Source organism: Epinephelus moara, chromosome 5, assembly GCF_006386435.1.
Source record: "Epinephelus moara isolate mb chromosome 5, YSFRI_EMoa_1.0, whole genome shotgun sequence".
Lineage (NCBI taxonomy): Eukaryota > Metazoa > Chordata > Actinopteri > Perciformes > Serranidae > Epinephelus > Epinephelus moara.
The window spans coordinates 41,985,872-42,001,911 of NC_065510.1; the positions used below are offsets into that span (position 1 = coordinate 41,985,872).

Consider the following 16,040-nt stretch of genomic DNA (forward strand, 5'->3'; position numbering starts at 1 on the left):
ATCAGTTCATTGTTGAGTCCAAGTGGACATTAGTGCCTAATTTGAAGACATCCCCTCAAAGCATTCTTGAGATACTGCTTTCACTAAAATGAGGCAGATGCAAGGTCACAGTGACTTTGACATTTGACCACCACAATCTAATCAGTTCATTCTTGAATCCAAGTGGATGCCAAATTTGAGGAAACTCTCCGGACCTACTTGAGATATTGCGCTCACAAGAATGAGGCAGATGCAAGGTCAAAGTGACTTTGACGTTTGACCACCACAATCTAATCAGTTCATTGTTGAGTCCAAGTGGACATTAGTGCCTAATTTGAAGACATCCCCCAAAGCATTCTTGAGATACTGCTTTCACTAAAATGAAGCAGATGCAAGGTCACAGTGACTTTGACATTTGACCACCACAATCTAATCAGTTCATTCTTGAATCCAAGTGGATGCCAAATTTGAGGAAACTCTCCGGACCTACTTGAGATATTCCATTCAAAAGAATGAGGCAGATGCAAGGTCAAAGTGACTTTGACGTTTGACCACCACAATCTAATCAGTTCATTCTTGAATCCAAGTGGATGCCAAATTTGAGGAAACTCTCCGGACCTACTTGAGATATTGCGCTCACAAGAATGAGGCAGATGCAAGGTCAAAGTGACTTTGACATTTGACCAACACAATCTAATCAGTTCATTGTTGAGTCCAAGTGGACTTTAGTGCCTAATGTGAAGAAATACCCTCAAGGCATTCTTGAGACATTGCTTTCACTAAAATGAGACAGATGCAAGGTCACAGTGACCTTGACCTTTGACCACCAACATCTAATTGATAAACTGCTGCGTCAAGGAGCATTTGTGCCAAATTAAAAAAAAAAAAAATTCTTCAGGCGTTCTTCTGCTATCACATTCATGAGAATGGGAGGGACGGATGACCCAAAAACATAACTTCACCGGCCAGGGCACTGGCACAGAGGCATACAAACACTTATATATATAAAGAAACAAGAACCATATGTATTTTTTTATAATGCATATGTTGCTTATTTTCACTTTGACCTGTGCTACAGGAATCACACTTTTCTTGGTGTTTATTATATGGCAAAAAGAAACAAAACATATATTTAGACTGGGGGCAGTAAAGGGTGCAGTAGAGGGTTAAAATATGTAAAATCTACTATGCACTTTATTTTTTCTGCAGTTCTAAATTCAGTTGTGGCACGGACCAAGAAAAAGAGGCACATCAGAGGAGGATTAAAGGCTCCTGAAAGAGGGAGCAAGAAAGAAAGGGAAGATTTCCTTTAGTGGTCCTCAGAGGCTCAATTACGGTGCCAGTAAGTGTTTTCGGCCAGAGTGCAGGAGAAAAGAGAAGAGGATCGAGGATGGAAAACTGCTCCCGGGGGAGCGATGGAGAAGATGCCCACCGAGGGCCAGGTGGAGGAGAGAAAAGGCTCAGATAAAAGTGCAAACATGGAAGGAAAGCCGCTCTGGTCTCACCTTCTCTGATTTCTGAGTTTTCTGATTAGTTTACATTACAAAGCACATATTGCTGCTCTCTGGTCTGTCCAGCATCTGGTGAGTGTCTGCTCACACACACATAAAATTTCTTGTGTTGACCCAGATATCTTCAGTCATCATCGGTTCAATCAGCCTCCTGCAGTGTGTTTCCATTACACTCAGCATCTCCATCACAGTCCCCTGCCATGCCAGTAAATATAACAACAAACTGGCTGAAAGTGCAGGGCCGCTAGTTTCAGCAACTCTTTTTTATTTGACACTCACACTTGAATTATTGGACCTGACGTTTTACTGTGTAATCCACTGGGAATGAATGTGTGCAAGTGTGTGTTTGAGAGATTAATAGAGATGCTGTAGATGCTGGTGGTGGAGAACTTGCAGTGCAAACAAGAACGGTTAATGTTTACAGGCGTCAGTGGTGGACAGATCCGAGATAAGAGCCATCCATCAATACTAGATAACCAGTAACCACTAACCGAGAATCTTTCCACCTTTCAAGTGAGGCTGAAAACGTCTGTTTTTCTCTCACATACACACACTTACTCTGAAGGCGGTGCCCTCCTCGATGATGGTAGGCAGCTGAGAGAGGCAGATGTCCACGGCCAGGTCCCAAGCCTGCCTGTAGAGAGGTGACAAAAACACAAACCACATTAGAATGATCACATAAATTATTAAGGAATACCGAAACCGCACACATTTGTTTCAATGCAAAGAGAATCTCGTTGTGACCTGCAGCAACAGAAACAAATGCATTTCAGCACTAAGACCCCCGGTCATTGCTTTCCCCTTCCCCACTCCACCAATCACTCTCATTCTTCTCTGCACACGTTTTCTCCCTCGCATCTTCCCCATGCACATACACCTCTTTAAATTCCCAGCCCGAGGTCCTGTGGAGGGCAGCAAGGAGCCTTTAATCCCTTTCTAAACACCAGCGTTCTCTCATGGTCATCATATCTAATTCATGGGGTTATGTAACTCACATCAAACCTTATCGCAGCTTCTCTAGTCTGTCTGTCTGTCTCTCTTTCCTTCCACTTTCCTGCTCCTTTTTCTTGCAGCAAATTGAGCTCAGGGCCTCAGTGGGGCTTTTCCCTCTCAGTTAGCATGAGTTAGGGGTTGAGTCATGTTCCCAGTTGATGTACTGCGATGTAATGTGATGCTCAACGAGTGACACTGAGTTCACTCTGTCTGAGATTCATTCTGCTGCTTAAACAGCTTTTCCTATAAGATGGGAGCATATAATAGAGTTGCACTCCTGGTCAACAGCACAGTGTTAAAGGGATAGTATATTTTTTTTTAAGTGAGGTACTTATCCATAGTCAGTGTATTACATACAGTAGATGTCAGTTGGCACACCCCGATTTGGAGAAGCAGGCTGGAATCTGACATAGAAGCTAAGCAGTCTACTGCTGTGGGAGGTCAGCAACAAAATGTATTTCAGCCACCTAAAAAAATCACTATCAGATCAAGTGCACACTATATGTAGAATATTTTCACTGCTTTACATTAATGTCAGACAGTGACTTCCAACAGAAAAAATCAGCTGTTATATCACTCTCTTTAAAGCCAGACTTCACTCAGAAAAACTGTGATTTAACATCACTGCACACAGGAGCTGCTGGCCTACTGCTGCTTCGACTAGTTAGTTAGTTTGTGTTATTGTTTGACCTTGGTGTTTAAAGGGTTAGTTCTGATTCCCCAAAGTCACACAACACAAACTAGTCAAAGCAGCAGTACATTGGCAGCTCCTGTCTTCAGCAAGCTAAATTTACTGTTTTTTCAAGGGAGTCAGGTGGCTTTGACGAGAGCATAGACAGGGAACTGAAGCTGTTAATGGCTCCCCCATTATAATGGCCTGGATGATGGGAAGATAAAGCAGTGAAATTACTCTCAATACTGCGTTCACCTAAACTGATATTTTTTAGGTGGGACTGTTTTTGGTGGCTAAAATACATTTTGTTACTGACCTCTCCACAGCAGTAGGTTGCTTTGCTTCCATGTTGGACTCCAGCCTGTATCTCCAAACTGGGAGCGTGACAGTTACTTTATGTAATACAATGACTATGGATAAGTACCTCATAAAGGGGGGAAAAGCGGGACTGATTATCCAGGAGCAGATTTTGGTGCTACGCCCCCAACCTCATATAACCCCACTTCAAAAGATCTGAAGTATCCCTTTAAAGGTGCAATTGATCCACTGCTGTCATGCAAACGTACAGTACAGTACAGTATGTGGCTGAAAAAGCACTACTGTGTAATTGGAAAACTAGGCTCTAAGTTTGCTCCATCAACCACTTTTAAATTGTTCTAAAAGTCAACAAACAGGCAATTTATTCCAGGATTCATGTCAGCTGGTACAAATTCAGGCATTTATAAATTCAGCTGCTACTGCAGCAGGCACAACATTTAGCCTTCCAGCAAAAATGTCAACAGTGCAAAACAGACATTATAGCATTATTAAGAACAGCTTTCCTGCCATATAAAGGTCTGGCTTTAAAGAAATGACACCAGGTATAATTCAGATTGATGGTGTGCGCACCGATTGAGCCAAAACTTATCTAACAGATTTGAAGCAAAGACCTTCGCCTGCATTTGTATGTATGTTGTATGTATTTACATTAAATTTCCAAAACAATTGGTGCTGCTATACATAATATTTCTGAAATATTTTAAGACTATAAAACATTAAAGAATTGGCACTTCTCTGTGCACATATCAGTGTAGTCTTTTGTGAATTGTTTCTGTTCCATTTAACTTATTTTCTGGGCATCTGCTACAGCAAGTGTTTGTTTACAGCATGGCTGTAAAATCACTAATATACCAATGTAGTCGGGTCCAAGTGGTAATTGTTAATTGCGAGGAAAAGTCATTTACAGACTGGGACCAGTAACCCTTTGGTAGGTTTAGTGTTTGGTAAAACAACATTTCATACACAAGGGTATGGTGCTTATATTTTTCCAATACTAGCTGATTAGCAAAAGTTACACAGTGTCAGATTCAAATGTCTCAGCTGTTGTCTGTGATGGTGCCCACAACCCCATCGTATTGTGCTATCTGGACTGACCGGTGCTAAGCAAATGATTTCCACTTCAATGGAAACCTCATTCTCTCTCCATCACACTTGACTTTATTTTTTTCAGAATGTCATCTCCTCTGAGCTTTCTACGTGATGAAGTAGCGGCGCCACTGAATGTACTATTAACTCATATGGAGGGCTGATTCTGTGTCCAGCCTTTTGAAAAATGCATGTGTAAAGTTGGTTTAATGCTATTTTACTCATCTGAATTAGATTCATTTGATTATATTAGCCTTATAGGATTCAGTGTTACTTTGTTTCTGTGGTTCTTCTTATTGTCTGTTTGTTCTCTTTTGGCCTGTTTGTTTTGCAATAAAGTTCATCACACACACACACAAACATAAATAAATAAAGATATTTAACAGCTGAGTGTAGAGCTGGGTGTTGAAGAATGATCTCATCTTTTTCTTATTTTGTACCACAATAGATTTTAAGGTCATCTTGAGGTATCCACAGACACAAGAAAGCACTGAAATAAGGAAATCCTATAGTAAGATTGTACATTCCCCTGTAATTATCTCCACCAGACATAAACCTAGAGGGAATAATGCATAAAATAGAATAGAATATAATAGAATAGAAGAGAATAGACAGAGAGGACAGAGAGATGGATGGGCAAACCAAAAACATAATGTCTCTGGCCAATTCCAGACTCTACCAATTACACCCTTTTAGTTAACAAGAGTATTTAAGAGGTAAATATACTTTTTGGTCCCATTGTTTATAACAATAAAATTAAGACAACACAAGTAAAGGTCAATCATAAAATAACCATCTCCAAAACATGTGCTTTCCGTCAAGTATCATAAAGGTATGTTTCAGGTTTCATGACATTAAGTATTAGAATCAGAAACTGTAGAATTTTTTTCGGCAAACATTCGTCCCCACTGGTGTTTATGTAATCCAACAGTGAGGAAACAAGCAGATAGAGCAGTTTAATCAGCAAAGACATGCTCACAGGGAGGAGGCTGCTGCACCGTTGGAAATGACAGCAGTAACTCGGATGATGCCTGCCAATATGAATGAGTAACTCATCACCAAAAGCTGTCTATGTGTGTGTGCATGGCGTGTGAGATGAGGGGACGGCTGACAACAGAGGAGTGTAGGGGACCAGTTGGCGGCTGACTAAGCTCTTTTTCCTGTTGCCTGCACAGAGTGGTGCAGCGACGCTCACTCACAAACACACACACACACACACACACACACAACACACACACACACACACACACACACACACATACAGTATAAAGAAGACACACACCCACACTTTAACTGCCCACAGGGGAGTAATCAGCCTTGGGTTTATCTGCTCTCCCCTATTCTGCTCCATTTGAATAACAATTGCTGTTTGTGTTCAGGCACCAACATCGATCAACGAGCCCCCAAATTGCTTAATACCCCCTCTCCATCGTCCTCCCCCTCCCATCTATGCTGATCCAAACTTTTATTTTTCTACTCGCCTTTTATCCCTGGCACTTCCATTTTTTATCGTTCTCTCAGTCTTCTTTCCTACACTCTTAAAACACCTCTCTGTCGTTATTCTGTCCTCCTTAATACTGCATGTGCTGCTCTGAAACAAAGTGCAACTCCCAATTTCTTTGGCGGTAAACAGTGCAATATACCCACAATCTAAAATAATGGGTACAAGCCAGAAAGAAAGACTATTGCTTGCTCAAGGAGCAAGGAGCAGTGTTCTTTATAAAAAGTGATGCCAGGGTGTTACACAACAAGTCTCTCCTCCAGGCAAAGAGAGTGAGAGTGTGTTTTTAAAAAAAAAAAAAAAAAAACACGAGCCAGATAATGAGTGGGAGAGATGGAGGGAGGCATTTATAGAAGACCAAGATGGGAACAATAGATAGTGGGAGAAGTGTTTGTGTAACTAAAGGGAGATAGATGATGGGATACTGTCTCTCACACAGTGTGGAGAAGCATGTGAAATCAGTGGCTTTTCAGCACCTCTGTGTGTCAGTACACAATTCTCGTAATGACAATACATGGAGGTCAAATCTGGAAGATACACTATTACTGTAGAACTTGTGTTTCGAGCTGTGTGTGTAAAAGGGACCACACTCTTGCGTCTCATTCAGACCTCAGATTCCAGGTCCGTCCGGACGAAACCATGTGACAATGTTCCAGGGTGTTAAATGGCCCGTCTCAGCTTGACTCAAGCCAGCTGATGCTGTGTCACCTGCGGCTCATGTCAAGCTGCCAATGGCTGGTTAAATACTGCAATCCATTGTAACTGAAACTTGTTTAAAAAAACCCTTAGAATTCCAAGTTGGAAACTTGGGCAAGAACTATCTTGCCTGAGTTTCTGGACATTAACATGTATGACGTCACGGCAACATGGCGGCCCACACAGTGAACCAGGCAGAAGTACCTTATCATCAATTTTTACTTTATGCAGTGTTTATGTTGTGAAACGTGCTGTAACAGCAAAAGCAGATGCACACAAGTTCTACACTTTTATGCCACTGGCTGGTGTTCAAACTATTACACTTGGCACCAATTTACACAATTTAGAGCTGCTGTACGTTATTTGAATGAGCAAACCAAGCAAGACATATGACTTATTTTATACCATAATCTGGGTGAAAACTCGACTCTGATTGGTTGCAGGGTGTCCATTAAAAACTGATAATGGACACCTGCCAAGTCGTTCCCGTGAAACTGTCATTTCAACATTCTGAATTAATGCACTGGCTACATAATAGTATCAGCCTGTTACCATAACCATGGCAACAGGGACACAGTCAAAGCCTCTGTTTACAATTTATTTCTAACACTGAGTGTCGTCCTTCAGTACCTCATCCTCTGAACACCACAGGAGGACGACTGTCACAGATGCTGCAGGTACTATACTGCCCCTCTGAACATACTGATACTTTGTATCACATCAGCATCACATCAAACCTGAGGAAATTCCCTCAAGGCCTTCTTGAGAGATTATGTTTACGAGAATGAGACGGATGACATCACAGTGACCTTTGATCTTTGACCACCAAAATCTAATCTGTTCATCCTTTAACTTTTTTTTTTGCTTTACTGCACAGGAAAGCTTTACAAGTGGCATCAATGGCTGCTGTGATAAGGACATAGCCTTTGTTCATAGGGCGCCTGCTCTACCAGGTGAGATAGTGGGCACCCCCTGATCTGTTCATCCTTATGTCCAAGTGGATGTTTGTGCCAAATTCAAAGAAATCCCCTCAAGGTGTTCTTGAGATAACAGGTGCACAAGAAAGGACAGATGAACAGACAGACAGATGTCTGTATGTATGTATGTACAGACAACCTGAAAACAGATTGCCTCCGGCCACAGCTATCGCCTGCACAGAGGCATAAAAAGTCTGAAAAGCCACAAGTTACAATGGAAGCAGAGAGAGTCGTTGCTATGGAGATGATACACTGTCTCATCTAGTCACATTGGTGGAAACTAGCAGGTTGCAGAACATTACAGACTGGCAGCTGGAGCTTTAAACTCTTAGATTTGTGTTGTTTACTACTCATAAAAAAGGTTTTTTAAAGACTGGTATTGTTTTATTTTGGGTGGTAACACTGCTTCTAACCTAAATCTGCCATGTCTAACACAGCTAGAGATGTCCACCATGTCCCACAAAGCCTTTTAATATCCCCCAGAGAGCAACTGTTATCTTGTAGCTTTCAGTCAAAGGTGGAAATATTCGGCTGCAGGTTACGTGTGTGTGTGGGTGGATGAAGCAACAACAGTGCCCTTACTCCATTTGCAACATGTTTTGGGTCTGTCTGCACGGAATTCACGTTGACTGAGGCTGCTGTCAGTGAAAACACTGCAATATCTGCTTCTGATATGAAGCAGTGAGCAACACATAACTGCAACCCTGGCAAAAGTCAACATACAGAAATAACCTGCGAAACTGCATCGCAGAAATTCTACTGCATACTGGTGTCTGCATATGTTATGTAGAAGCAAAACACCTACATGCTTTGGCTCACACTTCCTCAACAGCATTTATTTTGGGGAGTTATGTGAGTAATTAAAGCATTTCATTCTGTTTTGTGTGAAAAATGAGGCCTGAAATATGGGAAACAGATGTTACTTAATACAATGACTTGTTTATTTAATGACTGATGAACCACTTTAGTCCCTTTATATAAGAATCAATCAGTTCTGAGAATCATGCTCTACATGTGAGGTCTCACTGTGATGCTGCTGGCAATAACATTGCTTATTCAAGTGCAGTGAAAGCAATCTTATGGGCATGATAATGCACCATACAGTAACAAGTGGTAACAGTGCAAAACTGAGAGTACAATATGTAGAAATTGTCAGTTACTGTTTGTATTCAGTATCGCCAGTGAAAGTGAAACCACAGATTCCCTTTTGAAGCGAGCTTTGTCCATTTGGTATTTCTACTCAATAATTTTGTCATTTTTTGATGCTCTGTCCGCAATTTTTATAACTCCCTCTTAGATGCGTGCAGCTACTACCCGGTCGCTACGTTTTTAAAATGTCCCGACTTCACCTGCATGCTGTGCCTAGGAATTTTAAATATGGAAAACTAAGAAGATAAGAAGAAAATACAGGCAGAGGGCAGAGTCTCTGCAGTTAATACACAACCACACACTGAGGGTAGGTCATTAGTGATGACAGAGGCATTATTTCTGTATGAGTCTACACATTTTTATTTTATTTTTTTTTTAGGAAAATCCTACCTTTAACAACCTACACAGAAATAAATCAGGCTTCCTGAGTTTGTTTCTGATACCAATTATCTTTTTGTAACCACATTCTGTACCCTCAAGTCTATCTGTTCCATTCTCACACTATTTTCAACCACAGTTCTGCCTCTATCAGGAATACCCTGACATTGTGGCAAACACACTTGCTTTATTGCTGAGAGCTTGTGGGAAGAATAAATATCAACGTCCTCCCTGTTAAATCAGGAGAGAGACTGACCCAGGGTGTTAAGCCTTGCTTAGCTTAACAACTGGACAAAGGGAAGAGCTAGCCTCCAAGGACAGAGGAAAACGCCTGTCAACTAATAAAAATGGTCTCTTTTGTCATGTTGTAATTTGTAAGCTAGCAAGCTAGCCACTAAAGAAACCTCACCTGGGTTTTGCTGAGAGTCAGGAAAGTGTATGAGGCTGGCAACCTCTCAACTGTGAGGACCGAGATACTGAGGTGTTGTGTGCAGTCACCACCTTCCGCTGCTGTAGCTTAGTAATTAGCTCCAACAGGAAAGCTAGCTTCTTGTTTAACCAGTGTCCTGTTTTCTATCCCTACATGTGCTTTATCCACAGGATACAATGTGTACAGTAGAAGATACAATATAACACCTCTGGAGTTGTTTAAAGGCACTTTTGGTGACACAAGCTAGCCATTAGCCCCTGCTTCCAGTCTGTGCGCCAAGCTAAGTATAGCATGTCTTGGACCAAAGCCTGTGCCGCTGAATGCACAGAGCTGATACTGATATCAAAATGGGGGTATGAATATTCCTCAGAATATCTTACTTTGACAAAACATGCTTTTCCAATAGAGTGCTCCTGGAATGAGTTCTAAAACCCATAAATGAGTGAGCATTTTAGCACTCCCGGTTCCCTCATCTCAAAGTCAATGGGTTTTTTCAGTGGGGTTTTGGTTAGATGCCTAAAACAAGGTCTGTGATTAACACAAGCTGAAGAAAATTTTATGTTTTGTTCTACGACATAAAATACATGAATTTTGAAGCTTTTATGCATTTTAAAAAAGGGGGTTGCTAACAAGTGACTAAATAAGACTACAAAACCATGCGTCAACCTCCAAGGCTGAAAAATGATGCCAATGCAGAAGTGCCCAAAACTGCCGTTCATTGAATGGTCACTTGAAGCTGGCTCCAAAACAGAATAAATCCCCATAGATCCCCCATGTCAAAATGCCAAACTTTACAGCAGAAATAAACATGTTTACAGCCTGGTCACAAAACACTTTTAGCCTCTACAGTGAGGGTGTGCCATATCATCTCATTCACGCTAATACCGGTATAATTTTTAATATGATAGGAAAAATACATATTATGATATTTTGACTTGTTTACATATTGATGTTGTTAGGCCTGGGCGTCCTGACTGTTTTAAGAACAGCCCCGGACTTCTCAGCTTCTTTTAGCAACTTGCAGCTCAGAGGGAACTCATTCAGCGGCTCCTCTGGCAGCAGCACAGCGTCTCTCCCTCTCCTCTCTCGCCGTGCACACACGGGAGTCAGTGTTATCAAGTTATTTTGTCATGAACCTTTGGTAATGTAAGCCTACGTGATGCTCGCAGCTTGACAAAAAAACTACATATATGTGACTGTGCAGTAGCTATGGTAGCATAACAGCCTGTCACAGGTTACAGCGTGATGATTAGAGGAGAAATGACAGAGCATAAAGGTCCAGGTGGAAAAAAAACATCTCAATCATTTAGGATTTTGCTAAAAGAGAAGAAAATCACCTGTTGATTATATACATATACATATATATATATATATAACTTTTTTTAATCCCAGAGTACATTTTTTGTATTGGGGAACTGTTTAAATGTGTAATTTGTGGTAGATTTTATTTTGTTGTACTATTAATATTGCATGCAGAATCTGAATCTCACTCTGAGTTACTGTTGTTAACAAACTAAAGAAATGAGAAATAATTTTTGTTTAGTTGTTACTGAATATTTGAAGGCAAACTGGTTGACATATAAATAATATTGCTTATTTTCTTGCAATTCTGTGTTTTTAAATTAATAATAAAATAATAGTCATTACCATTATCATAACAGTCATATTCATTTGTGAAGATTATCTTTCTGGCAAAACCGTTTGGTTGCCACCAAGCTTAATTTCTGTAATAATCCAAGATCCAGTGGGAAAATCTGACATGGTTTTTAACAAAGAAATCAGGGCGACACCTACTTTCATGTCGGCCTACAGAAAAAAGTCATCCTTGGTGAACTTTATTGCCTATGGTATTAAAAATAATACAAAACCAAACTAAATGATCGCAACAACACAAAGTACATTGTACTGTACATCAAGTACAGTGGAAAACTGTTTCCGAGGGGAGTTTTTATACAATAAATGAGGCCATGACTTTTGGGCAAACAGGCCCCAAGGCATTTCTGTTATTTGTGCAAAACTGACCAAGTTAAAAGCACTTTCTAATCTCTCAATGTCTGTTTAAAAGTAACCATTTCATAGCACTAAATACACATATCATAAATAACACAACACTGTCTTTTGTCTCATCAAAGAATGTATATTAGAAGGTCTGTCAATCCTTAAAATTCAGTGTGTATGAACACAAAGCAAAGCCTCCTTCCTTTTGCCTTTTGCTCTGCAAAGCCAAGGACATCTGTGTATCTGTGTGCATGAAAAATCAACCTCCAATTCTGTGTGTCTTACCACATGGCATGCATGTATGTAGGGGGCAGGCGGGGACTGCTGACGGGTGTGCAGTTGTATGACCTCATTATCCTCTCTGCTAACAGGAAATTGCGGAACAAGCTGGCCACCAACAGGTCCTGACGAAACAACTTCTGGAACAAATCTAAAGACAGAGTAGAAATCATGCATCATGTCAGAGAGAGACAAGGGGAACTGAATGAATAAACTAGAATTACCAATTTGCAGTTGTATGTTTCTGTGTAATCAGGTCAAGTTGCCCTTACAGTTAACATCTGTGTCTGTAAAAACATGGATTCTTCACAAACCTCTTAACCCCAGCAGCACAGAAGATCTACACAATCAGACACAGTTTCTTTCAAGAATGTCCACCGTTCTTAAAAGAAACTGTGTCTGACTGTGTAGATCCTTGAAAAGATTAAAGTCACCAATTTAATATCTGACCAAATGTCTACCCTTCTGTTCCTGAGATATGACGTTGAGTAATGGCAAAAAAGGGTTTTATTAGCATTATGTCATCACAGTGAGTTCACCTTTAGGTCAGCTTTTGGATATCCAAGTCAAAGGGAATATTTGTACCAAATTTGAGGAAACTCCCTCAAGGCCCTCTTGAGATATTCCATTCACAAGAATGAGACAGATTCAAGGTCACAGTGACCTTGAACTTGGAAGACCAAAATCTAATCACTTCATCCTTGAGTCCAAGTGAACGATCATGCCAAATTTGAATAAATTCAAGGTGTTGTTGAGATATCACGTTCACAAGAATAAGACAGATAAGGTCACCTTGACCTTGACCTTTGACCACCAAAATCTAACCAGTTTAGTGTTGAGTCCCATTTTAGGTTTGTGCCAAATTGAAGTAATTCCCTCAAAGTGTTCTTCAGATATCACATTCACAGGAATGGGATGAACCGATGGAGAGACTACAAGAGGGGAAAATGGGGAGTTGAGTGAGTGAATGAAAACCAAAACTGGGTAAAAGAAAGAAGTTTAATTAGAGCAACGCGTAGAGAAAAACAGGGTCGTTTGTGTGTATGCTTACAGAATATAGAGGACAGTGATATGCAGATTAAAGCAATGGGTCGCAGTCACATTTTCATCAGCTCATTAATGTACTCACTAATTCACTTTAACGGGGCCAAGCCAATCCCATGCCAATCTCTGTTTTATGATTGTGATTCCCCTGTTTGTGTGAGGGAGTGTGTGTCGGGGATATTATATGAGAGACAGTGTCTGACAACTCCTGTGCCTGCTGTTAGTGTTCTACTGTTTAAATGTTGAAGTGTTTGTGCAGCTGTGTGTCTGTGTGTGTGAGGTGACAGAGTGTGTGTGTGGATTAAGTGTGTGGTGCCTTCATTACAGGGATACTCTCTGATGTGGGCTGCTTCATTAACAGCACAGCCCCGGGGGTTTAAAAGGCTTTGGCAGCCATCAGCATTGTCACATTTCTATTCTAGCTGGGATAGTTTGACTCAGGGGAGTCTGTGTGTGCCTGTGTGTGTGCCTGTGTGTGTGTGTGTGTGTGTGTGTGTGTGTGTGCGAGAGAGAGAGAGAGAGTGTGAGCTGCATACAAGAGACAGGTGAGCAATGAGAGATATGCTGCATGCAAAATATAAATGCATGTCAAAAAAAAAAGTGTGTGAGTATTTCCAAATAGGTAAGCTGAGCCTGTGGGTAATGGTTAGTGGCAGTGTGTGTCAGTATGCTTGTGTTGTCACTATACAGATTTTGGCTGGAGTGTGTATGTGTGTGCATACTTCCTGTTACGGTCGCCAAATTACGGTTAAAATGATCTCCCCAGTTACTGCGCTCGACACTCTAAACACAATTAATCTCCATTTGAGGAGCCAACCTGCACTTACTGCACTCCTGGCATTTTATATCAACATCTTCACTTTTTTCAACCACTGGGGATCTTCTCAAAGTTTTAGTATTGCTGATGCTTCACTACTGTTTTTTATTAGCTGCCCTAATTTGGGCTCCCAGTGAGGTGAAACATGCGGCTCTTTTCATTTTTCATCATTGGCTAGACATGTTGAAATAAAGTTTTTAACGCTTTCAAAACTAAAGTGTGTCTTAACAAGTGTGTCTTTCCATCACCTTCAACAGCAATAACACCAGTACATGGGTGTTATTCTCATAGTGTTAGCCCAGTTTCTACCACTTATGATAAAATTGCACTCATCAAAGTAAATGCCACATTTGAGAACACTACCACACCACTATAACTATGTCCAACAACTTCAGAAACCTGCATATCTCTGCACAGAGTTTACAATGATTTAAAACAAACAATTCATAGTATTTCTGAAACAATAGACAGTTGGTTACAAAGAGAGCAAGAGAACAGGCTTCTCATTTCTAGCCAATACTTGTTGAATTTGCCACCTTAAATTTCACTGGCAGATTTGATCAGTTGTAGCAAGCAAGCTAGCTCCAAGCTGACTCTTTAAAAATACGAATCTTGTAAAAGAGTCTTAAATATTGATGTCTCTTGATGGCCTACGTGAAATCATGCTTAATCAACCTCACTGTGTAGTCCAGTGGTTCTCAACTGGTGGGTCACAGTCCAAAAGTGGGTCAGCATCCATTCCAAATGGACCACAAGTGACACACACGTATGTAAAGTTTGTAAAAAAAAAAAACAACCCTCACTTTATTTTGAAGTACAGTGATTTTCCAGCACAGAGATTTTATTTTGACGTACTGTTTCCTGCTGCAGAATGAGTAGCTAAGGGGCAACTATTTGACAGAGACCGCAAACTAGCATGATGACATTGCCAGACGCAATTATAATGTTAAATGTATTTGGCCCCTGAAGTAATGACTAATGAGAAATCTGGACCCCTTGGCTGGACCAGTTGGGAACCACTGTTCTAGAGGACATGTAATAAGGAAACAGCCTTAGTCCTTCTGTTATGAAAGCTCACATTGTTTTATCTTATTCCAACATGACCCTGATTGGCTTGTGAATGTGCGTTGCCTAGTATAGCAAGGACTAGACTCACGCTATTCTGCCTTTAACTGGCTCACCCCGACAGTCTTACCCAAACCCTAAATAATCCCACTCCTCTTGCCTAAACCTAAACAAACCAACTAATCAAGACGTAGCCAATCAGAGGGAGAGTACAGCGGTTCAGTCCTTCACTACATTAGGAAATGCAATTATGTGTCTCCACTCAGCTTACATACTTGGACAAGTAAGGAAGAGGTCAGATCTATTCTTTATTGTTCATATTTTCAAACAGTATGTTTTAATGTTGCAAGAGCAGGGTGTCTACAGGTATCAGACACTTAAATTTAAAACCTTTTCAAGATTTTTTTTTTACCACATTTTTGACTGATTTCAGATAAGGTATCTTCTTATCAGCATAGCACTGCAGGTAAGTTTAAAGATAAGTAGTATACAGGTAAGGCTGTCCCATGCAGAAGAAGGTTATATGTAGGAATATGGTAATACTGGCTGGGGTTTAGAAAGGGTAAACCTCCAAAGATCCGAAAGGCTGCTAACGTTAGCCAACAAAAATACAAAAGTAAGACAGCTGAGAAGTTGGCAGAGACTATATCCTTGCCAAAGCCAGCTACTGATCTAGCTAATGATAAGAAGGCACAGGTGGCCGAGAGGCTGGCATTGGGAAATGAGTAGCCAGCTATAATTTGACCAAGGTGGTAACTCATGCATTTAACCTAGCAACCCAGTGGAGCAGCCACTGGAGCAGCTGGTCGATAGCTTCGAAGACTGGTAACTAGTATGCCAAGGCTAGTAAACCATTGGAGTGGCCACAAGAGCAGCTGGTCAAGAGCTTCCAAGGCTGGTTACTAGTATGCTAAGGCTAACAACCCACTGAAGCTGCTACAGGAGCGGCTTGTCATTACCTTACGAGGCTGGTAACTTCACTATGATCATTAGTGACCAGCACCAACAGGGACTTTACTTTTTCTCCTGTGCTTGTGCTTTTGGAAAGACAAAAAAGAAACACTACCCTTCGAACATTTATGCAACCCCAGACCTAGTGCCTAGTTACAGTTGCTAAGCTATCAGTGTACATTTTTAGGAGGAGGG

General features: G+C 40.9%; 1 protein-coding gene across 4 annotated transcripts in view; it reads right to left on the minus strand.

Annotated features, from left to right (window-relative positions):
- Positions 1 to 16,040, minus strand: part of rptor (regulatory associated protein of MTOR, complex 1) — a 277,608-nt gene that overhangs the window by 108,722 nt on the left and 152,846 nt on the right. For all 4 annotated transcript variants that reach the window (XM_050043590.1, XM_050043589.1, XM_050043588.1 and 1 more), the window contains exons 10-11: positions 11,975 to 12,119; positions 2,049 to 2,124 (exon numbers count right to left, since the gene is read on the minus strand). In XM_050043590.1, coding sequence (XP_049899547.1) covers positions 2,049 to 2,124; positions 11,975 to 12,119 — 221 coding nt within the window. The remainder of the gene's footprint in view (positions 1 to 2,048; positions 2,125 to 11,974; positions 12,120 to 16,040) is intronic.